Raw genomic sequence first — 24,882 nt, 5'->3', positions numbered from 1 at the left:
CTGATTTACCAATAAATTCTTTACAAATCCTACCATGTGGATTCATGGATTTTTTTTTCACATTCTGTCTCTCACAGTTGAAGTGTACCTCTGGTGCAAATTACTGACCTCTGTAATCATTTTAAGTGGGGGAACTTGCACAATCGGTGGCTGACTAAATACTTTTTTGCCCCACTGTAACAGTAAATTTTCAGGGCTTGGACACCGAATTTCAGATGAAATAAGCTTTCTCTAGGTTTTATAGATCCAATTTCTTCAGTGTTATATTCAACACTGAGAGTATGTGTCATAATTTTAGGATGGTAGTGCAAATTTCACAATCTCTTTATGAGATTAATTCTTTATTCCTTTGGAGCTAGCCTGTTTTTGTAAGTGGGCAAGCTTTGTGCAATTTGGATGCAACAATATAAGCTGCAGTAAATAGGCCGTACCCTGTGTGCTTTTGTTATGTGCTTGTCTACAAGTACAGCAAATAGAAGGGAAGGTTTTCTTCTTCTCTCCATTCCCCTCTTCCCGTGTGGCTCATGCAAATTACGCGCGCTCCTGTGCAGCTCAAGCAGAAAAAGATAAATTAGCTAAATTAAATGAAAAAGCAGTTTTCCGGGCCTCCCTGGCTGTTCGCTGTCCGTGTGGAAGCCTCGGTGAGGGGAAGCAGACAGTGTGTGTGCACAAAGACTTCAAAGGCTGCCGCTGTTTCTAATTAGCTCCGCTGAGCGCGGCTCTCGCGTCAAACTGTTGCGTAATTTCTCAAGGTGACGGCTGGGGGCGGGACTTCCGTGTCTGCCCTAAAACCAGGAAGTTGTCGTGTTACTTCTTTTCTCCTCCTCTTTTTCTTGCAGCCAGCGAGAAACGGGAGAAAGTCGGCGGCGTGAAGTTGCTCCAGCCGCCGGGGAAGAAGCAAGACACTGGCCTCATTTCTGCGGAACTTTTCCCGAAGAAATGGCCACAGCAAGAAGGAGCGGGCACATTGTGAGGTGAGGGCAGCTTCGAACTCTCCTCCTCAGACTACTGTGTTTACTGTGACGAGCACAAGGCGCCTGACGAGCAGCGTGAGGGAGGGACGGAGGGACGGAGAGGGTGAAGTCGGTGATGCCAGCTGTTTTTGTGTTTTAATAAACCGCAGTTTGTCTGCTGTGTCGAGTCAGCCACAGGTGATAAGAGAAAATCGATCACAGGCATTTTGGTGAATCATCACTGTCAACTTCCTGTCTGATTTCCTGCCTTCACTTTATTGGTTATTTAAAGCAGAAACAGAACTTTCAGATGTAGTTGGAGCGGTGTGGGGGCAGGGCGTTCGGGGTTGACCTGGCCCTATTGAATAGTCTTAAACTGCCGTTTTGCATTAAGGGGCGGGGTCATTAATAATTCGTTAGTAATTATCAGGTAAACTGTGCTGGCTGCGAAGTTGTTTTTTATTCATTTTTATTGACTTAATAACAATGTGTTTAAAAACGGAAAATTCCTAATCAAACGTCAGCAGCTTATTTTAAAACGATAAGCTCCAAATGCTGCGTGTAATTGCAGGCGGTACTTAATGGCACGTGAATGACTGTACATAAAAGATGGATGTAGCCATTGTGACGTCACCAAACGCTGGTAATGAAGACTCCCATTTTCGCATCATTGCCTTGGTATTGAAACCAGATGTGAACGAATGAAACTGTCTGAGAAACTAAAGGCAGTTTGTGAATGACCGATCTTGTGCCAGTGAGCGAAAGCTGTGCAGCCCTGCTTTCAAACCGTAGTAACGACCAGACTTTATACCTTTAAATTCACGTTTTATTCAGTAATAAAGTGATCTGCAAGCTCTTTCCTGAGTAAGAGAGCTGAGGGTCGTTGACCCATTGATTTCTTTACAACTGTAAGTCTTTACTCAAGAGTAGTCACCTCCTGCTGGCCATTAGAAATCTAGGTTTAAGGCCCTTTTCAGTCCGGGAAGCCGAGTCCATCTAAATACAGCCTATGTCTGCAATCTGCATAGTGAAAAGCCCCAGTTTCTGTTTAGCTGTATTAAAATTCCAGACCACTGAATTTGAATACCGAGAGGTCATGATAACTAAGATAAACATCCACGCACACAGTACTAAGTCTTCATCTCCTGTTCTGACAATAAAGCACATAAACAGTGTTTTGCATTCTCTGATATGTGTAGTTCAGTGTTTTTGCTGAAAAATGGTCAAAAACTCCTGTTAAACCTAAAAAGGGCTGTCAATTTTTTTTTATCTTAAAACATTGGCTTTAAACCTTTGATGGGAGATTTGTTTGGGCAGGATGTGAGAGGGAAAGTTTTGTGAGAGTTGGAAACCTTGATATTGACTTGATTTTATTTGATATTTTCCCTTTTATCTTATTTCAGATAAAAGAGGACATTAAATGTTGAGGATTTTCTCCAAGATGAATCTTGCTCTTCATCGGATTTTAACGACTTGCGCTTTCACCAATGCTGTATTGTGTCTTTATAACTTCACTATCTGCAGAGCGAGCCCGTGATGACACAAAGCATAGGCTGCCCCTCCCATATCCCATTCCTGTTGTCTCTAAAAAGGACACGTCTCTCTGTTCAGACTCTGTCTTCCTGAAATTTCCCACCCTCCCTCTCTCTCAGTTTCTGGGCCATGATCCGTAAGAGAAGCTGTCTGATTTTTTGTGGCGCGTTCCTGTTTATCACATGGAATGCCATACTGGTACTCCTGCTGTGGGGGAGACCCCCACAGGGCCGAGATCAGAAAGAAGGTCCCGAAGGGCCCCCCAGCAATGTGATGGAAGATGTGCTTCGATTTGCAAATGCATTCGAAAGTGAACTTGAGATGCAGAAAAAAATCCTATTGCAAATCCAGAATCATCAGTTGCTCTGGGAGCCATCAGACAACAAGCCAAAGGTGACCGCTGCTCCTCAGCCTGCCATCCCTATCCTTGTCATCGCCTGCAACAGAGTCACCGTGAAGCGCTGCTTGGACAAACTCCTGCAGCACCGGCCCTCAGCAGCGCTCCACCCAATCATAGTGAGTCAGGACTGCGGACATGCCGAGACCGCTGAGGTGATTCGGTCTTATGGAAACAACGTAACTCATCTGAAGCAGCCGGATTTGTCTGACATCCAAGTGAGGCCTGAGCACAAGAAGTTTAAGGGTTACTATAAAATCTCCAGGCATTACCACTGGGCGCTCAACCAAGTGTTCAAGACGCTCGGTCATTCATCTGTGGTGATCGTGGAGGACGACCTGGAGGTGATTATTTTCATGTTAAACACCAATGATTTGTGATCTCTCCTTCATTTTCATTCTTTATTTACAACTTAAATTAATCTTCTTCTTTCAAAACTCGTTATTTCACTTGTTGCGATGGTTATGTAACAGTTGAACTGAATTATTCATCTCTTGCTCTAGGTGGCACCAGACTTCTTTGAGTATTTCCGAGCCTTGCTGCCTTTCCTGAAATCTGACCCCAGCCTGTGGTGTGTGTCTGCCTGGAATGACAATGGGAGGGAAGGCTATGTGGACCCCGGCAAGGCCGACCTGCTCTATCGGACAGACTTCTTTCCCGGCCTGGGGTGGATGCTCCTCAGGGAGGTGTGGGAGGAGCTGGAGCCAAAGTGGCCTGAGGCTTTCTGGGACGACTGGATGCGCCAGCCAGAGCAGCGCCGCAACCGTGCCTGTATACGCCCAGAGATCTCACGGACTTTAACTTTTGGTCGCCAGGGTGTGAGTCTGGGTCAGTTTTTTGACAAATACCTGCGTTACATTAAACTGAATACCGAGATTGTGCCTTTCACCAAGTTGGACCTGAGTTACTTGAAGGAGGAGACATACAAGGAAAACTTTGAGAAGGAAGTTTACAGTGCTCCTGTGGTTAAATATGAAGATGTGAAGCAGGGCCAGCTACAAGGACCCGGGCCCTTCCGCCTTCAGTACTCGAGTAAGGACAGTTTCAAATTGATGGCCAAAAATCTGGGAATAATGGATGACTTTAAGTCTGGAGTGCCACGGTCAGGGTACAGAGGGGTGGTCAGTTTCATGTCCAGAGGACGGAGGATCTACTTAGCGCCCCCTCCAGGATGGACCCAGTATGACCTTTAGTGAAGCTGATGAAGAACGTCCATGAGCAGTAGCCTTTTATATCTCTTCAATGTGATGGGGGAAAGCATTCCAGACCAAAGAAGAAAATGATCTTTGCTGACGCTGTTTGTCCTTACTGATACAGAATGGATGTCCCTTTCTGGTGTGGGGGTTTGCCAATACTACTCAGGTCTTTTTCATTCTTCCAAAACATTTATACACACGGTGTAGGAACCACCACAACTACGTGTTAGACAAATCTGCTGTAATTCGCCAGAGATCTATTTTTATACGATGCTAAGTGTGCACATGACATTCATTAATGCATTCAATGCAATTACTACTTTGCCACTTTTGTTTAAATTATTTGCAGTCTCGGGTAATCTGTGTGACTTGTTTCTGTCTGCTGTGAAGAGGGAAATGTAATCTGTGGTGTGGTTGCTTATAGTGTTGGTGCCAGGTAATAACTGCAGTATAATCTGTCGTTTGATTCCGATCATTAATGCCTTCTATGGAAATTATTCTTTGTGCTTACTTTTTGTCACATGATCCTGTTTGATACTCTAATGTGATTCTATTTGCAGGCTCGTTACCCTGCAAACTACTACACTTGTTTGTCTGATCATTTCTGGATTAAAAAAAAATACACAACTTTGCTATTTTCACTCGCACTTCATGTTGCATGTGTTTAATAAACAAACAGGAGAGAGGTTTTCTTTAGGTGTGGAATTGGGTCTGTGAACTCGCCACACACACACTGGGATAACTGAGTACACAATATCTTCAACGTATTATTGAGTCATTCTGTAAAAAGGCTGCACAGGCTGATAGATGACCTCTTTTTGGCTCCTGAGACACGAGGGGTGCTTCCCAGAGTCTAACCTGTGTGTGGTAATGTGCTCAGTGCTGTGTTGCCCTCAGTCGTCCTGGTTACCAAGATTCTTGCAGAGGCACTAAAGTACTATTAACTGGATAATTAAATTGATCTTGCACTGCAATATCAGTGATATAGGTCATTACCAAAATATAAATAACTTCTAGTCAGAGTGTATCTGTAGATTTCAGCCGATGTGGCACGGTGACTTTACTGGGTGGGCCTGGACCCCTGGGGGCTGAGCTTAACACCGACACTGGAAAAGAGAAACTCCCGTCCTATTTCCTAAATTGCACGTCCTGGATTTCTCTCCTCCCATTTCAGTCTTTCCCACCACAGATGCGAAGAAGAGACACTGAAGCCTCAGCAGAAAGGTGACTGTCAAGAAGCTTTCTTAAGAAAGAGAAACTGCGAGAAAAGCTTGAAATGTCAAATTACACAAAAACCGGAAATCGGAAAATCAGTGGCAACAGGTCTGATGGAGCGATGAAACCAAACTTTAAAACTGGCCGTCAATATGTAAAGAAGAGATCAGGAGAACGCTACAGCAGTGAAACTCTTTGAAACCGCTTGGGGCTGCATTTCAGCCAGTGGTGTTGGGGACCTTTTCAAACTGGATGGAGAAAAGTTGGCCTGAGAGTTAAAAAATAAAAACAAAACATAAAGGTGGTCATACCAAATTCTGACTTTAAAGCTCAATGGAACTGTACAAAATCGGTTTTTTTTGTATACACTGTATTTCTATTTATGTTCGCACATGTTCAATAAATTACTGCAATTATTTCCCATTTCACAGCAACAAAATAGAGTTGAGGACTGGCTCTTTCACACAGTACGTACCTAGAAGTTATTTTATACTCACAAGTCATTATTGTGTGCACGCAAGTCCTTGTCTTGCATGACCAACTTACTGTCTTGTACGGAAATGTTCTTAGCGCAGAGCAGTAATTATCTTTTTTTATTTTGTCTTGTTATCTTGTATTAACAAAGTCATATCTTGTACAAACAGTCATCATCTTGTGCCGACGTGTAATTAATTTATTTGCACAAGACAATTTGCTGTAATAAGCTTATTATATACCTTGTTTTTTTGCATGGCAAAAAATATTTGAATTCAACTCCAGAGCCCTTAGATCACCTGTCTGTCGCAAACCTTCAGATAGCCTCCATAAAATTAACAGCATTCACTGCTGTAGTGCAACTACGGTGGCCACCCTGGCTCAAATCTTTAAGTGCGTAGCGCTTCTATTCGCCTGTTTACCTCATTTGTAATGATGATGTGAGGCCGAAACCGCTAGCTAGCTAGCCTAGCTAAAGTACTGAAGAGCCGGTAAAGGATGGAGGGAAAGAGGCGTGTGTCGGGGGGTACATTTTGATAGCCCCCCCTTTTAGTTCTCATCTCCTGGCAGCGGTTTGTTCAGAAAAGCAGCCGTCACGCTTTCATTTAGGCGCTAGCCTGTTAGCATGCTAGGTGCAGGCAAGACTAGCTTTAGTGGGTTTCAGTGTGGTTTAATATGGCAGATAGCAAATTCAACACCACTCCTGACCGCTGGAATAATTTTTTAATTTACCTCTACTTAATAACCTTCGGTCGTTGTTCATAGCACCGGGTTTTTAGGTCAACAAACCCCGCCTGCTGTTGAAGACTCCTTAGCTAACGCTGGTGCTAACCCAAAAGTGTTGCCTGGAATGGAGCCAGGCGACCTGCGAGAGAGCCCCGCCGGCTCCGGGGAATCGGACGTAGGGGAATGGAGGGAGTGTATTGAGGAGGTCAAAGCCGCGGAATGCGATGGAAAGACTCAAGAAATGGCGCTCAGAGACACCTGCGAGGAAGGAGAGAGTGACAAACAGAAAAGCCCCGGAGAGCAATTACACAGTCCGTATGAAGAGGAGTTGGACCCCAGAATCCAGGTACCTCAAAATTCGGACTTTTTGTTTAATCTATTGCTGACCGTTAAACATCCTTCAGCTCTATTATTATATTAATCAGCCGCTTTTAAATTACTGTTACCTACACCTGGGTGTGTACATCCGGGATTACTTTCGATTTAGTGTGACAGAAAGGTAGTAATGTATTCAAATGAGCACATGTTCATTATTCATTTAAAAGATAATGTCTTCATAATACGGTAATCTGTGCAAATCCCTGTCAGATCTGAAGTGATTATCCTGTCACCAGTGTAACACACCTCTGACGTGTGTCACCTTACACTCCCAACCTATTAATCATCGCCATTACAGTCAAATAGTACTACTAATGCTTTCCCAATATAAATACGTGAGATACATATACTGTGTTTTTCCACAGGAGGAACTGGAGCATCTCAATGAAGCCAGTGCTGAAATCAACAAGCTAGAACTGCAGTTGGATGTAAGTGTAAATACGTAATAGATAGAAAGCTATTCAGTTATTACAATCATTGTAAAATATAACTATCAAATAATCTCCTATTATCTTTTTTTTATTTTTAAATGGCTTCTCTTCTGTCCTCCTGTGTTTGTTAAATGTTTGGGCTTTGGTCGGTTTTCCACTGTTTTCCAACCTTCCCAGAATAGTAACTGATAGGTTAATTGGTGGTGAATATAATCAGTTACAAGTCTGCGTGAAATGTATGACAATTTAATAAGACTTGCCCTGCTTTTCTTGTCAGATTAAATAAAATTGCTTTGATGTTGACAAAACAAACTCATTATAGATGTGAAAAACCATTTATTGCCACCCTGGGAATTACTTCTCAATGTGTTTGTGTCTAAATATTTTATTAGTCTACCCCGAAGGTGCTAATGAATATGATAATTTTGTTTTTCAATATGTGTAAAGCACAGACTCTGGAAAAGTGTGAGCTCTTAAAATGGAAGATGTAGTGTTGCTTTTTGACACTCACTGAATCGGCTGCCCACTTCCTGTGTGAAATCGAATTAGTTGCTGCATTACAGGTAAATCTAATCCTGTCATTTTCATGCATTGATCGTCCAGGATGCCAGATCGGGATACCGGAAGATCCTCACAGAGTCTGCCCGAAAGCTGAACGCTCAGAGCTCTCAGCTCGGCAGCTGCATTGAAAAAGCGAGACCATATTATGAAGCTCGGCGCCTTGCCAAAGAGGTATACACAACAAGGTTTACATCTGTTTTCTGTGCCAAATGGAAGATGTGTTACAGACATGCATGTTTTTACTGCAGCATCTGGATTCAGGAGTGAGAATCAGGTGTTCTGCTCGAGGCGAGGGAAAAACAAACATCGGGTGCTGCAGTTTGTGAACGTGCACAAGTTCTGAGTAGGGAAGGGAAATCTCAGTGCAAATGTTTTTTTGCTTTTTTAAATTATTTATTTATGTTTTTTTGGAGAAACGCACTGATCCCCAGTGTAAAATGCATCTAGGTCTAAACACAATTTAGATGCAAGGTGCTTGTTCTGTTCCTTTACGAGCTCTAGTTTTGGGCGATTTTGCAAACCAGTTAAATCTACAAATCTGAAGTGTAAATCTGCGTTAACTCAGAAAACCATCATTGGTGACATCAGCGAGCATATCTACTGAAACACCGGTGTGTTCACTGTGTGCCTGTATGACTGTGTGTATAATGACACAACGCTGACTTGGATGTGATGAAGCTCGCGATGTCATCTACGTGCTGTGTAGTTACGTTACAGCTAGCTGGCTAACCACCCACGTGTTGGTTGTTACTGTGGAAAATAAATGTCACTTATTAATATTTGCCGTGTGCCATTAAATCATCTACTGCTGGCTAACCTCAGTACTGTGTGATCTGATGTTAGCACACACAGGACAGTGGCCTCTGTGATGATTACGAAACTTTGAGCTGTGCGTGTTTGTCATTGACATCTTGTTTTCTTTTCTAACTGGATGTGACAGATGGGTGGAACTGACTGTAAAACTGCAACCTCATTGGCGACTGGCCAGTGTCTAAAATTGAAATTTACATTACCTGGGCACAAGTGGACCCTGTTACACTCAGACCTGCAGAAACTTTAACATTGATGACAGTTTGAATTTGCCTGATGAAGTAATTTGAAAAATGATCACCCAAGTTATCAAATCAGCTCTGGAGGTTTAAATTTCACTGATCACTTGCTCCTTATATTGCACCTTACAGCATATATAACTTGTATACAGCTGTATATATCTGTGTTTTATCTTTGATTGTGAAGTAATTTTAACGTAAAAATCTACATACTTCTAATGGAGAGATGCCAAACTGTTTTTCATTGTTCTTGTAACAGTAACAATAAAGATCTATCTTATCTTATCTCTTAGATGAACTAGCCAACCTGGTCCAGCCTGTCATTTGTCTGTGTTAGCAGGCGCACTAGCATTATCTAACATTAGCCAGAAGAGAGAGCGAGAAAAGTTTCAGATTTGATCCCAAAAACCCAACAACCTTGGACAAGCAGGTCTTTCATTGACGTTAATGATTAGTGAATTCCATTTCTAAGATTGTTTTTGACGCTGGGAGCAGAAGAAAGGCGCTGAGACAAAGCACCTGGGAATTACAACAAGCGTCACATTCTTTTCATTTTTGCTGAAAATTTGACCCCAGTCCTTCACATAGAAATCACATGTTCGAGATATGCAGGGAACAACGTCTCATGCATTAAAAGTTACCTAACACATTCAGACTGAAAGGCAGTATTGTTTTCCTGTAATTGCATTGACCTAGAAGCGTTTTGAATATAAAAACTATGATATGCAAACTCATTTCAGCAGAGAGATGACTGTAATTGGATTGAACAGAACAGGGGTGTTGTGTCCTTGTCGTAGTCCACTGCTGTAGGTTGTTAAAGGTGCGTCTGCTCTCCATAGGCACAGCAGGAGACTCAGAAGGCAGCTTTGAGCTACGAGAGAGCCGTTTCCATGCACACAGCTGCCAGGGAGATGGTCTATGTGGCCGAGCAGGGCCTGCTGGCTGATGGCAAGAACACCCTGGATCCCACCTGGCAGGAGATGCTCAACCACGCTACCGCCAAGGTAGAAGAGCAGTTTTAAGATGCGTGGCTAAACAGAATGCTTTCATTTCTATTTGTCACCTCAACAAGGTTGCTATAGTTTTACCAAACAATGCAGAGTTCAGTCATCTCTGAGTTTATCTGGGTAGAGTCAGAATTTTGTCTGATTATTCTTGTTAGGTTTTTGCTCTCCAGTGTTTTTTGCGTGCACACATGCACACCATTATTTTTCTCCGTGATCTCGCTGCTCTGCTGTCTGCATTGTTTGTGGAAAAATAAGTGTGCAGATAAGTGTAGTGATTCTTGGCAGCCTTGGATATACTCACAAACTCACGGTTGCTGGGTTACAATTGCCAGACTCAACAGAAAAGATACAGACAGCTGGTGAACTTCAGTGCCCTCTCAGCTGTAACATGCAGCATGGATGACATGATTTTCTTGGCCTTGAGTGTCACAGAACTCTGTAAATGCTTGACTTGTTTATTCCTTTCAGTTACAGCACAGTTTAGATCTAAGTGTGATCTGGCTTCTAGATATTATATTGATAGCTGGACTAGTTTGATATTGCTACAGTAGTTTCAGTCATCTGCAGATTTTAGAGAGAGCAAAATGAGTGCTCTGAAAATCTCGCCAACTTTAGTGAAAACTGTGAATGCCTTTAGCTGTTTAAAAACACATTATGTTATCACTCTGTGTCTTGGTAGCCAATAGAAAGCTAGTATAATGCTGTTACCCTGGCTGCTGTAGTCCTGCAAACATAACTTTACTCAAATTATCTATATCACAATAAAAAGATGGACGAAGTCACGGCAGCATCAGCCACCGGTTTTGATTTTCACTCAGCAAAACCAAAGTACAAACTCCTTGGATTGGCTGTACTGCACAGAACGACGTATAGTTCCTTAAGAAGACGCAGTAACGGCGCTACACGGTGAAAAGGTCCGTTCAGTGATTCTAGTTAGCTGAAATGAGGCCTAGCAGACACAAATCAGCTACACCCTTGCATACACCCTTTGACCTGTAAAACTGTGCATGTTAACATGGGAGCTTATAGGCACCGACTCACTTTTAGAGTCAAGCTTAAGTGACCCCCGGAGGAACCGCCATTAGGGCACTTTCATTCACTTACATCTTCATCCTCACAGGTCACCTTTTGTTTGCACCAAATGCTTTGGCTTATGTCGGAGAACTACACTAGTAGACAGACCTGACACGTGGCACCCCACTGTGTCAGCAAATATTTGAAATCTGATTATATAGCTGAATATTTAAAAACATTGAACCTCAAATTTCGGATATAAAAAAACTGCATTTATGGGATCACGAGTAAAATAAGATAAAAATTTCATCTACCATCATCTTTGCTGTGGCAGAATTTTATTTTTTATTTTTTTAATGTCTCTGGCAATAAACACCTACCATAATGTGTCAGAGTCAGCTTAGTGGAGGCCCATTGATGTTGAAAGAGAGGTGAATGATCGATGTTACTCTAACTAGGGAATCTAAGTGGACAGTTATCAGCCGAGTACCTGTAGGTAACCGATGTCAAGGCCCAACGTTTGTCTTGTTCTTAATTTTTCTTCTCCTTTTCTCAAGTCTACCAAGTCGTTCAGGCCTTGAAGTTGGTCTTGATGGTTGGTAGCTTGTGTCTAAAGGAATATCCTAAAAATCCATAACTTCCTGACGCTTTGGTGTAATATGTATTTGACTACTTAGAGTTTGTGTGAGGGCCTTTTAAACAAATAATCAAGTGTCATTTCATTTGGCAGCGCAGACACAGAAAGTACAAAGTCTTGAATTGTGCTTTATTGTGCTATTAAAATGTTTCCAGAAATTTAGAAAAGACAACAATAAAGAGTGTGCCTGAAACTCTGTGGACAGGCATTTACAAACTAAACAAGAAGCCTTTTCAGTTCTTTACTTTTTTAAGAAAATAAGAACTAATGAATGAACAGTGAGCTAAATGGTTGGGAATGAAGATCAAGGCAAAGTTTATGATAAAACCAGTCATATTTGCATTAAGAGAAATGCCGTTTCCTGTTACTGTTATAATACCGTCCGTCTCCTGTGTCTCTCGCAGGTGAACGAAGCCGAAGAAGAGCGTCTGCGCAGTGAGAGGGAGCACATGCGTGTCACGCACGCCTGTCAGGAGGCCGAGGCGCGTGTGCAGATGCTGCAGAAGTCCCTCAAGAGAGTCATCATCAAGTCCAAACCTTACTTTGAGCTCAAGGCCCAGTTCAACCACATACTGGAGGTAACACAAAGAGCCCAGTGAGACCTCTGTTTAGACACCTTCTGTTTAGTGTTTCCTGCACTTAGAAAGCTTTATCTGCTGATTTGGCAAAAGTTCTATAATATATTCAGTATTTTATGGATTTACTGGAGGTTACTGGGAGGTTATTTTCCTACTGGCATGAAATCAATGTTGAAATTGATGATGAAAGTTGCTTTGTGTGACTCCAGGAGCACAAGGCCAAAGTGCTGCAGCTGGAGCAGCAAGTAGCCAAAGTGAAGACCCGCTATTCCATCGCCCTGCGGAACTTGGAGCAGATCAGCGAGCAGATCCATGCTCAGAGAGGGCGGGACCCGGGCGAGGGGGGAGGACGCCCTTCTATCTGTGTCGGGCGGAGCCCCCCTGTCGGAGCAGAATCTGACATCAAGGTTCAGTCTGAAGGCGGAGCCTGTGGCGGCGCCATTGGAAGGGATGGAGTGGACGCATCCATCGACCTGCTGGAGAGATACAAGGAGAAGGAGCATGAGAGGGAGAGGGAGCGAGCCGGCTCGGATTCCCTTTCAGTCTTCAGCCTGCAGACCATTGCTTCTGACCTCGAGAAATACGACTCCATCGAGCACCTCGGGAATCTCAGCGACGTGGGGAGCATCACCGGGGATGAAGGGGAGAAAGAAAAAACCAGAGTGACCAATAAGAGAGACAAGCTGGTGGAAACGAGCGCCAAAGAGCGCCAGCAACAGTTCTATAAGCAGCACCACCGAAGCTTCAGTTTGTGAGGCTGTCATAGAAACAGCTGCTGTAAACAATGCAAAAATAAAAACAGCAATCCACACTAGGATAAACTTCCCTCATTAAAAAGGTACCAAACAAAAGTATGAGACAGGGAATTAAGTGAAAAAGAAGGAAAGCTGCAGCGATGGGTGTAAATAAGCACATGCACATTATTCTAAAGCTGAACACAGTAAACAGTGTAGCCTAGTTAGAACACTACAGGATCTACAGAGCTTACATCCCTGCAGGACAAGTATTCAGTATATTTACTCCTCTGAAGGATTCTGGGTAGAATTTGTTCCTTGAGCATGAAGGAGCAGCTAAGAAAGATGAAAAGCCTTGTTTGAACAGACATATTTAAAAAGGCATCATTTTTTGCTTTCCCAGGCTAATCGTTGATCTAACTTGGTGAGACTGGTAAAAACATTCTCCCTCGTCCTCCTCTGTTGCTTCCTCTCCAGTCGAGTCGAGTCTCATCAGCGATTGCTTCAAGGTAGAAGGTCGCAGGGCCCCTGAGATCCCCACCTCCTCAGCGAGTAGGGAAGAATGTAAAAAACGTTTCTTTGTCAGTGCAGAGTGAAAGCATGTTTGAATCCTTGTTCCATGTGTTTATTTCCTGTAACATGCTGCAAGTTGTGCTTTTTTTTTTTTTTTTTTTTTTGACGTTTTAGCACGAGAGAATGCGTTTTTTGAAAATCCCTGAAATGAGTCTTAAGGCAGCATGCACTCCATCATTTCGGTTTTTGAGCGCTGCTTGCTGAAACAAACACTGACACAATCAGCCTTATTTGTTTTATTTAACTTGGTGTTGTAACACTGGAGTGTCATGATCCAGATGATTTGGATATTGTTTACATTTGTGTATATTTTTTGCCCTTGTTGTAATTTGAGGTGTGCCTTGACACAAACAAATTTAGCTTGAGTAGTAGTTTGTTGTAATCTCAGTTTGGAACCATTTAAATATGAAGTGAGTGCCCGTTTTATGATTTTCAAATATTTTTAACAGCCTGACTGATTTTTGACAAGAATTGAAAGAGTTCTGATGATGATTTTTTTTTGGTTCTTTTATGATTGTACTTTGTCAAAGAAGCAAAACAATGAAGTCAGAAAAGAAAGACTTGTAAATTTGTGTAATTATTACAAAGCTGGAAAATACTGACATGTACAGATGTTGAATCTTTGCTGTACAGATGTTCTGAGTATCGCAGACATATTTAAAGTCTCATTATTGTCAGTTTATCTGAAAAACCTCACTTTTCACCGCTGTCTTAACAGTTACTTTTCACCCTCTGAATCGCATTTGTGAGTTAGTCGGATTGGATTGTCACACCTGTAATCAATAAAAGCAGATCCTGCTGCCTGGCCTTCTGTTCTTTCATGCTGAATTCAGTGGGATGGGAATTTGTGAATTTCTTCCCTCGCCTTGCTTCAATTATTCAGCAGACATATAAATATGAAGCAGGATCGCGAGAAGATGGAAGAACGGGGAGAGGCTGATTTAATAGATGACCAGTGTTGTGGGGATGACTGATTGCTGCCTCGTTGACTTAAGCTCCAAAGAGCTTTAGAGAAAGGCTTAACAATGTAGACCGCGTTAATACCACAGCGCCATATCTGCACCTCCTTTTGTCTTCCTGCCGTCGAGATAATTATCCACGTGGACTGAATCTGCAAGCTCATAAATCCAAAGCCGCTTCTTAAGATTGTGCTATGTTTTTGCTGTTGTGGGGCTTTAGACGTCGGCATGTTTCATCTTGGAAAGGAGGGAAAGAAAAAAGATGCGATAAATGCGTGAGGGGGGCTGTTACGCACGGCGCGTCTCCATCATGACGTCGTGAATTAGCTCAAGATCGTAGAGGTGGAGAGAAAAAAAGGAGGGGAGTGTGGTGAATCGCTGTTTCGTCGTTTATGGTGGGCTTGCGTTTGTATATAGTGGATGTATGGGACTTTTTTTCTCTATGGATTTTTTTGTCATCTCTTCTCTTGGCCATGCGTAACTGCAGTACACGGAAACAATCCGAATGAGAGCCGTCTCGTTTTTGTAAGATTCTGTTTAGGCACGGAGCAGCTTGCACATTTACTGTATAGCCATATTAACAGAGCCATAAAAATTGTTGCAAAGATGCATATTTCTACCAAATAATCTGACACCGGGCTTTTCCCCTGGCGGGTCCCACCCGGAGGACTTACTCTTATCTTCACTGAGCGCATCGAAACTAATAGTAAGTACACACATGCTACAGCTTTGCTTCAGGGCGCTACATGCTATTAGTGCTGTAGGTCGCGATGTTAGAGCGCATTTATTCAGGAGACGCTCCATTTCCCGTGCACGGAATCTAGACAGCTGTCACATTTGAATGCAAGAGGCGTTCATTTTTTCGATGGGCCTGATTTGTTTTGATCCAGCCTGTTTGCATTTACATTTTAAAGCCTTTTAGAGACAGAATGCGAGCTCTGCTCCTGTTTATGCAAGACGCAGCCGCTTTAGGCTGATGACATTATATTTGGACATCCTTTCATAGGAGGGCTTGTTAATATGGTCGGCCTTCCTCTACAGGCCATCACGGATTCCCTAGTCAACACCCGACGAGCAACTACCGGCAGCTTACGGTTGGTGGCACCCTTACTGTGACCCTCACGTCTCTGTAGTTCATGCTCAGCCATGCACAGAATGCAGCATCTGAGTGTGTGTGCATGTGGAACCGCCTGAAAATAGCCCACTGTGGGCTATTCTCAACATCACTGTGGTGCTGAAATGGGCCGGATCAGTCCTTATCCAGCGCAGCTTCCGGCAGCAGACTCGCACAAGGAAGTGTAGGCAGTGTGTATGCAGCAGTGACATTGGAAGTGGATGGGATTGAGGTGTGAGAGATGTTTCATGTAGTAGTTGTGTTTTGGAGGCGCTGTCCGTGGTGCTGAAGCCTTAATTGCTTTTCCAGCTCGAGGCCAGTCGACAGGCCCCCTTCTTTCCCCTCTGTCTGCTCAGTGCCAGGACAGCCTCAGCTGATGGAGTCGGCTGGCTTTGTGCCGTTAGGCTGCTCACTCACACAGTTTGCTTTTATCCGGCTGGGTGTGTGATCGCTGATATTAATGACTCCTGCTGAGCTGTCCTTCTTTCTCTCCCTGCTTCCCACACGGGACCAGAGCGCGCGCACACACAAACACACACACCTATAATATGCACGCTCTAGTGGTGGTGTCTACCTCCTGCATGCTTCTTGTCAGTGAACTCTAAAAATACACTGGTTAATGCTAATGAAGTTTCCAGCAGAGTTTGTCTGCCTTCCACAGGCAAGCCTCGCTGCCATCTGTCTCCCTCACTGTGGTGCTTTACTTTGTTATCCCCCTCCACCCATCCCATCCCATCCCATTCCCCCCCCACACACACACACACTTGATCAATCCCTGTACTGTCATGTTAAGCGTGAGAGTGTTTGGATGAGTTTTGTTTGGCAACCTCATAAAGCGGAGTTTATGATTCAAAACTGCAAATGAACAGCTATATATAGGGTGTTTATCATCGATACTGTATGTGTGTGTGTGTGTGTGTGTGTGTGTGTGTGTGTGTGTTCCCCTGCCTGCCAATACTCCAGGGGCTTTGGGACTCCTGGGTGTTTTCACTGTTTTCTGGTAAGAAAAACATACTTTTTTGTCTGTTGTCATGAAGTCTGTGTACACATTAAATTCAGTTAACCTAAGACATTTTGTGATGTGCATTATGACCAGTAAATTCACACTTTGTGTAAAGAGATTTCCCATATTGAACTCTGGTTACAGGTGTAGAATTGCAGCATATGTGAACATCAAGTTGTATGAGCCCCTTTTGGGGTCCTAAGGGAGCTGCCAAGTTTGATGAATTGCCTCAAGTGAATAAAAAAAATCAGGGCATGTGTGCAGACCTCTGTAGCCCACTCTTTATCTCTGCTTGAGGGCTGCATGAACTGCTGCTGACATTATGGACCCAAATCTGTGATCAAACTGTTGACGGTGCGGTGCTTTCAGTGAATTGCTCAGCTGAATCATTGTTCCTTAAAAGCCTGTCAACACACCAAATAGCGGCACTCATCTTGCAAAAAGAAAGCTTTTGCAGCCACACTAGCTACAGCCATACTAGCTATTCTGGATATTTTTCTACTATGGAAGAGAAGAAAAGTCTGTTGAGTTTGCTTTGGTGTGAAATGGGGATCCACTTTGCAAAAAAATATCAGCGTCAGCCATCAAAGCCTGAGCTGAAATCTTGTCTACAGGGCTTTTGAAATGAACCTGAGCCGTCTGCACGGTGAATACAAACAGAAGCAGAGAGAGAGAAAAGTGGACTCATCGTGCAGCTTATCCGCCAGGTTGAAAAGGGAGCTTTTTTTTTTTGCCAAAAGGTTGATGCAGTGAAGCGAAAATGACTGCATCTGAGAACAGAGTGTGCGGCATTAATACTGTAAGGATATTTCCTCAGTAACCCATTTCTTTTTTGTCTCTTCCGTCTTCTCCCAAAACTCTTGATTTCCCTGCCACACTTTCCCGTTTTAAAACCTCTCTCTCTCTCTCCTCCTTCTCTTTCAGATCCAGAAATGGCACGGCTATTGTTTCTGATTCTTCTCTGTGCTCTTCCATCTCTCGTTGTGCCCATACATAATTCATCAGCTGGAGGTAATTTGTGTGCAGGAATCGGTGTGTGTGTGTGTGTGTCTGTTTACAATATGCAGTAATGGACAGAAGTAACTCCGCAGAGATTGCTAAGTGACCCGAATGAAACGCTGCAATTTGTGCAGCGAGGAAGGCGTCAGTTAAACTGATAATATATCATGTTGCTGTAATATATCTGCATTATCTGGAGACAGAGCTTTCTTTCTATGCGCTTATCGTCCTTCATTCTGCCTCCTCCTCCTCCTTTTCCCCCCTTTCCCCCAGGCTGTGCCATCATCCGGCCTCCCAGGGATGGTGGGATCCGCTATAGAGGCCTAACACAAGAACAGGTACAGAGAATCTGGTTACTGCAGAGTATTGAAGCTCATCAGTCAAATCAATCACATGAGACTGCTGCCAGTTTGAAGATTTCAAAACAAGTGACACAGAAGTAGATTTGTGTCTGTTAAAAAATAAATAAATGTAAAAACATCTCATATAATTATTCACCAATATGCACCTGAAAATATAAAAACAGGCATTTAATAAATTTGAAAATGTGGTGCAATTAACTTTTCTTATAGATGGCTTTTTTTTTTGCAATGACTTGTATTAATTTGGTTATAAAATAGGGGTTTGAGGGTGTTGGGGAAAGGAAAGATTAATAATTAAATAAATTGATAAATATAAAATACTCCATAAATGTGTAAATATCATGTTAGGCCACCAGACGTAATATTTAAAAAAAGAAAAGACATAACTACTTTATAAAATGTGAAAAATGTGTATTTTGCATTTAATTTTCATTATTTTATAACAATAATAAAATAATGTAACAAATTTTTTTATTGCTTTTGGAAAATAAACAGAAAAATAAATAATAATAAATTTACAAACAGAGAAACAAGAATACGAAAGTGAATTAAATTAGAAATATCATTTTACATTCTGTAAATGATTTAATGTTGACTGTTGTGCTGTAAATCATGTACCGTCTACAGGTTTTACCTTTGGTGCATTTAATTCAAAACGTTCTTTTAAAAATTGTTTTTGAATGCTTATTTTTTCGGGTATTTTCAATCCTCCGTATCTTCTTTGAAGATGACAAAATTCACCGGTGATTAAAACTTTATGAAGAGAGAGATTTTAGCTAACGGCTGAATGATTTTACACAACACACTGACTAACTAGAGAACACATGTGAGACCTGGCAGGCTGCAGCTGTTGTTCGAAGACACCACGAAAGCCTGTGTTTACTGGAGGAAAAGGAAGTTTATAGCTCATAACCAGCAGAGAACATCTCAAACCTGTCGTCTGGCACTCCAGCTTTAAATGCTCAGTCACACATGCTGTACCAAACGTACGAACAATGAGCTGCGCTCTGAGGACAGGACAGTTTTGCCAAGACCACTTGCGAGCTTTTGTAACTGATAATGGCAGCGAACTGAGGTGTGACAGTGCAACAGCAATCAATAAGGGACAAATGTCTGTGTTGTCAGTAAGAAGTGTCCAAGTCAGTCCCGTTAATCACTGAGCCAAAATTTTACAGAAAAAACCCAAAAAACTAAAACGTAGCAGGTTCATTTCCTCTAGCATGAGTGACATGAAGTTATTTACAAATGAAAACTTCCAGTGTGAGTTTGACCATAGACTGTATATAAAAGATGAACTCGGCATTTTGAAACCTCAGCATTAGCATTTTGGGCACTGTCATGTTTTATTTTAATGAATTAAGTTTTTGAGGCAGAAATGGAAAATATTGGATAACAGGTTGGAGTGCTAAGTTATCGCCAAATGCTAGTAAGCTTGGTTGGTCATAAACTGTATGAGTGCAATGCAAAGACATGCATACCTGCTAATTTAATGGTAAGTGACAAACTAATACAATTCCAGAGTTTCACTCCGCAGCACTGAGGCACAAACTTCTTGAATGAGCTGTAGGTCCAGCAGACACCTGTCAGTGGGAGCACCCACTGCACACCGGTCCTAAAGGGGGAAACTATCCATAGAGGGTGACCCTGGTTTTATCAGTAGGCTGTAAACATGTTTATTTTTGCAGTAAAGTTGGACATAATGTGGGCGTTTATGTGGAGTTCTGCACATGGCTATTAGTGGAATTGCAGATTTTGGCACCGGCTTCATTTTTCAACCCAAGAAGTTTCTGCTTAAGATATAAAAATTGCATCCAAAACTTCCACAGCTCCCATATGCTCAACAGTCCCACAGAGCATGTTTCACAACCTTGAACATGACATTGTAATAGTTTCTCATGAGATTTAATGTAAAAATTTATAAAGCAAAAGATCCTTAATGATCTAGTTTAGCTCTAACATACGGCCCAACATGCTACCATGAAACTGGCTTCACATAAACATTCAACTTAACTGTTCCAAAAACTCTGCGATTGGGCTCTCAGAGATATTTTTTGCTGTAGCTGCATGCCTCGTTCCAGTTCAGTGACTTTCTGAAGCCTCTGTTTACTCGAGCTGTGTACAGGGTGCCGCAGCACTGTGCAAACTACAGCTACAACCTGGCAGGCCAAAATTTTATCAAGCGTTTAAAGTGATATGCCAGCTGGATTAAAGTGTGCATGGGGATGGATTCGTCCCACAGGCCTTGATTTTGATGATGTCGGCTGGAGTACTGTTATCTTAAAGTGCCCAGTGATATGAGTGTGTGGACAGGGCCAGTGCTGGAAAGTTAATTAGTACGTTTACTCAAGTACTTTACTAAAGTAGTGGTAATTAGGGATGGGTATCGTTTAGGTTTTATCCGGTGCCAAACCAGTACTTTTGAAACGGTGCCGGTGCTTAAAGAATGGAGAACACAAAATTGGTCCAAAAACCTCTCATGTTTAACTGTTTTCCACTTTTTCTTTGGTCATTTTAGCCTTTTTGGCCAGGGTGAAGGGAGCATCTGCCATCAAACAAGAAGACAGCCGCATGTAGCTATGATGATGTTTGCTAGTTCACCTTACATGCATTAATGTAATAACGTGGTTAGCCTACTCAACGTAAATTACACACGAACAACATTAAGCTCCTCACGCAGAGAAGAACGGCTGCTGCTGCATCATCATCCTCATCATTTCTGCTACACTGGCAGGGCTAGGGGCCAGGACTCTCCTCTTCGTGTTTTTGGGGATGTTGCATAACAGGCAACCCACCCGCAGTAGATGCGCTCGGTGTGAGGTCTCGCAGCAAGCTATCAAATACGGTGCATTTCTCGGCTTTTATAAAAAAACGCAATGCGTCGCCAGGTGTTTCATCAGATTCGAGGTGTTACCTCCTTTGACAGTATCACAGTATCACCTTAAAGCACTTGTTGCTGCTGAGTTTGCATCTTTTGCTGTGAAGTACAGCCAGACTTTTGACCGCTTCGCTTTGGGCATTTTTAATCTGTAGCTCTGCTCTAAAAGAACGTACATACCTGGGCCCGCCTACTATCCTCGGAAAGGTAAAATGATTGGCTAGAATCCAAAGTGTCTGACATCTCAGGGAAAAAAAAAGCACCGAAGTGTGCGCTGCTTTTCGGTCTGGTTACTACCGTTTATGTCAGATGGCACCGGATACCGGTACCCATCCCTAGTGGTAATGCACTTAAGTATTTCCATGTTATACTACCACCTACTCGTACTATACTACATTTTGGATGCAGATGCACTTTGTAAAAATCCAATAATACTTGATTCTGTATATCAGTAAGATTTAAGTGTTAAACACATCAATGCATCAATAATTGTGATCTGGTAATTTATTATTCTTGACGTTAGAGTTCATGCTCAAACTTTTTGACCCTTTACTAAATGCTGCTACATAAAGTGATGTTTAAACAGTAAAACAACACCACTTTTTGTGTATTATATCTGACTAAGAACGCAGGGCGGCACACAAGCCTGAAAATTGTTTTAAACATCTCGGAAACAGCGATGACTCTTTGCGCTTTGATGATGGAAACTTGGCAGTTTGATTGAAAGCATGCGTCACTTCAGTTTCTGAAGAGCAGTCCCTCGGTGGCTTTTAAACAGTCACTACAGTCACTGACGTGGGCAGTGAATGGGAACATGGCAGTGTGTTAAAAAATGATTTAAGGGCAAAGCGCACACACACGGATACACCAACCAGCTCTGATAACAGAGAGGGATCAGAACAGGAACTGGATGCTGAGCGATTCGATCAAATTCTTTATTTTTGGACTCTGAACGGTACCGAGGCGACCGAGTTGACACCAAATGAGAAACAATGAATCGGCTCAGTTGCAGCAGAAGTAGCTGAGCATGTGCTTATACAGAGATTATATGAAAGGAGTGTTTGGCAGTACTGTGACACTGAGAGCGGCTCAGGAAAAAGTCTATTTCATACTCAAAAATAAGTCACTTTTTACTTAATTCCTTCAGAAACATAAAAGACAATATAGACACTGGAAGTTCAAAGTCTTGTGAATATTTTAAAGGTTGAATGGAGTTTGTAGCGCAGTGTGAGTCAGAGGAGCTGAGCAGGTTAGAGTGAGCTGGGAGGAGTGTAAAAAAAAAATGGAGGGTTAAACTTGGAGGGATTTTTAAAGCTGGATTTCTCAGCATGAGCCACGTTTATAGTGTCATTATTAGCAGAAATAATAATGATGCTTCAGAGAAAAATGCAGCAATGACCTGCTGCCATTAAGACAAATCCACTTTATTAACTAAAGTAAGATTGCCTTGTTGCTTGATATAAAGAATGATCCTGTTGTGATTGGTGTTCGTTTACACCACGTTTACAGCTTGGCTTGAGTAAGGCACCCTGTCTATGATGAGTAGTAATGGTATAATTTAAAAACACTGGTGGCCCTGCCAGGAGGCTGCTACCCCTCAACCTCCAGCCAGTAGAAATTGTTAGGTGGCACAAATCCTCTGGAAGTACAAGTTTGAGAACACATAATTCCCAGGTCTCAGTCGATCTTAGTGGGGTGCACATGAGCCTTAGTGACTTTATTCAGCATATCAATTCAAAAAGCACATGGCTAAGCAAGAACCAGGAATAACACGTGCTAAAATTCTAATAAACATAAACCACTGAGAGCGCAGGCATCTCCTACGCCTGGTATTATTGCTTTATGACCATTGTGGTTTTTGATTGTTTGTAAGTCAAATAGCCTTTTGATGCTGTTTTTGCTGGATGGTCATAAAATAAAAGTGTATCAGCTGTTTTTTTTTTTGTTTGTTTTTTTTATCTTTTCCTCAGCACAAAAGAATACTGACATCTTTCTCGAGTTAAAGGTTTTCAGAAAATTTGTCCTGTGACCTTGACCTTGAGGTCAAGTAGATACACCTGTGTTATCAATAAGAAAATTCTACGTTGCCTGATTCTCAAATTAACGTGTTCACAAAGTTCTCCGACTATTCTGACTTCCAGCTCTGATTTATTCGCAGTTCCATTCAGTCAATAGTCAGTCAGCTGAAGCTGTCATTTACATCAAATTAGCGGTCGGCCTCACTGACCACTCAAAGCACTTAACAGCATAACCAGACTACAGAATCTCAAGCAAAATCTTAAAATGCCCCAGATTTCATTTTCCTAAACAGATAAACATCACTTGACAAACACGCCGAGTCTGACATTAGTTGGACAAACTATGGATTTTTATGGCTGAAGATCAGTTGAATAGAAATCGAGAGTTTAGTGGTTCCACATGAAAACTGTTGGTTTTTTTTTTTATAGCTTTAAAGGGAACTCTGTCCATTTGGAAAAACAAAGCCCCATCAATATTATCTGGTTATTACAACTTTAAGCTAATGGTTCAGTTTTAGAGAACTTACTGTATCACAGTGTTTCTCAAGCTGTGGGGCATGGAGCCACCGCAGGTCAGCTGGTGACGATCAGAGAAAAAACAGGACGGAAATATAATGAGTGTTTGCCTGTGCTATCATCCCGAGCTTTATTTCTCTAAAAATTCAACTTGGATCCCATTTTATTTTTAATGTTTTTGAAAAAAATAGTGTGTGGTATTATTAATGTTTCTTTTTCTCTTCTTTAAGTGAGGGTACGCCAGAACAAGTTGGAGATCCACTGACTTATCAAGTCATTCAGAATTTAGTGGCTCTGTGGAAAATCTTGAAGTTTTGCTTAAAAAAATATATGTTTCATAGGTCAGCCTTTGCTGCATCAATTTTATGAGTTTGTATATTAAACATTCATATTTTAGAAAAAGAAAAAAGTCAAAGTGCTTCAGACTTGCTATCGTGACCTGGTATTGCTTCAGCTTAGTTGCTGAGTTGTCTGCTCCTGCCAAGGTGTGGATAAAAGCACTGAGGTTGGCTCAGAGGGACGCCACTTCTCACTAGATCTCATCCTGCAGTTCCTGCTTTTAGCTAGTACTTAGTCCTAGCTAGCTAACATCCCAGCTAGCTGCGTGTTTGACACGAGCCTCTGTTGGGGTTGATGCCCGATTCCTTCTGAACAATGATTTATTTATTTATTTGATTAACTGGGTCATGAGATCTGCTGTAGAATTTGTGCAATACATTATGTAAACACCATAAGGCGAGTGCCATTTCGTTCCATTATATTCAAAAGGAAGCAGACATTTCTACAGCTGATGTTCCCAAAATAGGGAAGCTAGCAAGAAAACAGTCTGGATAGATAAACAGCTTTACAGGCCACAGGAAACATATGTCAATTTGATTTTTGGTGTAAACTGTCCCTCTTAAAGGTTGGGGGCAAAAAAAATCCAAAACACATTTTATTCTACTTGAGGATTATAGAAATACAGCCACACTATTACATCACATAGAAAAGATTTACTTTAGACACACATGTCTTCCTAATTCAGATAAATATATTTATCATCTTTGCAAATAGGTAATGGGCAAACTTTTGATATTAGAAGCTTTTTGGATTAAGGTGGCCACATTTCAAACTGATATCTAACCAATGGCAGATCTGTGAAGTTTGCAAATGTGACAACGTCCTAGATATGAAATAATATGGTGTTCTGTTGCAGTAAAGCCCCAAATGACATTTACTTTTACCCCCTCATTTTAGAATGAACGAGTAATGAATATACAAAACTTTCATAAAAGTGTCTCAGTCGTTACAACAGTTAATCCTTTAATGCCAAGAGTGTCATATTTGATCCATGAGATCTTCATCATTGTGTGATTTTTCTTTTTTAAAAACCTAACTCCCTTATATATTTGTTTAAGATAAACAAACTGAGAAATTAATGTAGCATAAAATGATCCAATTAAATCTCATTTAATCAAATTGATATTTAATTGAATCTTTTATTTCATTTGTCAGAGGCTCCATTAAACATTCTGCTTTGCAAAATTTGAATTTTCTAGCAGTTATTCCATCGTTCAGGCTTTACTGGGTTAAAATGATTG

At 41.8% G+C, this 24,882-nt stretch overlaps 3 protein-coding genes across 6 annotated transcripts in view; all 3 read left to right on the top strand.

Moving 5' to 3' along the window:
- Positions 1–767: 767 nt before the first annotated feature.
- Positions 768–4,707, top strand: LOC143419423 (alpha-1,3-mannosyl-glycoprotein 2-beta-N-acetylglucosaminyltransferase-like). The gene is made up of 3 exons (XM_076886064.1): positions 768–974; positions 2,357–3,227; positions 3,387–4,707. Exons 2-3 carry the CDS (start codon positions 2,616–2,618, stop codon positions 4,074–4,076), a joined length of 1,302 nt encoding a protein of 433 aa, XP_076742179.1. The 5' UTR covers positions 768–974; positions 2,357–2,615; the 3' UTR covers positions 4,077–4,707.
- A 1,447-nt stretch (positions 4,708–6,154) lies between these two features.
- LOC143419432 (SH3 domain-binding protein 5-like) lies at positions 6,155–14,263 on the top strand. The gene is made up of 6 exons (XM_076886138.1): positions 6,155–6,840; positions 7,238–7,300; positions 7,907–8,035; positions 9,753–9,917; positions 11,976–12,149; positions 12,359–14,263. Exons 1-6 carry the CDS (start codon positions 6,619–6,621, stop codon positions 12,902–12,904), a joined length of 1,299 nt encoding a protein of 432 aa, XP_076742253.1. The 5' UTR covers positions 6,155–6,618; the 3' UTR covers positions 12,905–14,263.
- Positions 14,264–14,529: 266 nt separating this feature from the next.
- The window catches only part of LOC101470214 (gamma-aminobutyric acid type B receptor subunit 1), a 129,277-nt gene continuing 118,924 nt past the window's right edge, over positions 14,530–24,882 (top strand). Inside the window, exons 1-4 of one of the 4 annotated variants that reach the window (XM_076886118.1) lie at positions 14,530–15,121; positions 15,457–15,509; positions 17,457–17,543; positions 17,805–17,869. In XM_076886118.1, the coding sequence (XP_076742233.1) occupies positions 17,465–17,543; positions 17,805–17,869 (144 nt within the window). In that variant the 5' untranslated portion in view covers positions 14,530–15,121; positions 15,457–15,509; positions 17,457–17,464. Of the gene's footprint in view, positions 15,122–15,421; positions 15,510–16,510; positions 16,530–17,456; positions 17,544–17,804; positions 17,870–24,882 lie in introns of those variants that run through there. The other 3 variants (XM_076886120.1, XM_076886117.1, XM_076886125.1) reach the window with 3 other exon arrangements.

This window comes from Maylandia zebra, linkage group LG1 (genome assembly GCF_041146795.1).
Source record: "Maylandia zebra isolate NMK-2024a linkage group LG1, Mzebra_GT3a, whole genome shotgun sequence".
NCBI lineage: Eukaryota > Metazoa > Chordata > Actinopteri > Cichliformes > Cichlidae > Maylandia > Maylandia zebra.
The sequence above is the reverse complement of the archived record's forward strand: the minus strand, read 5'-3'. Positions and strand labels throughout refer to the sequence as shown.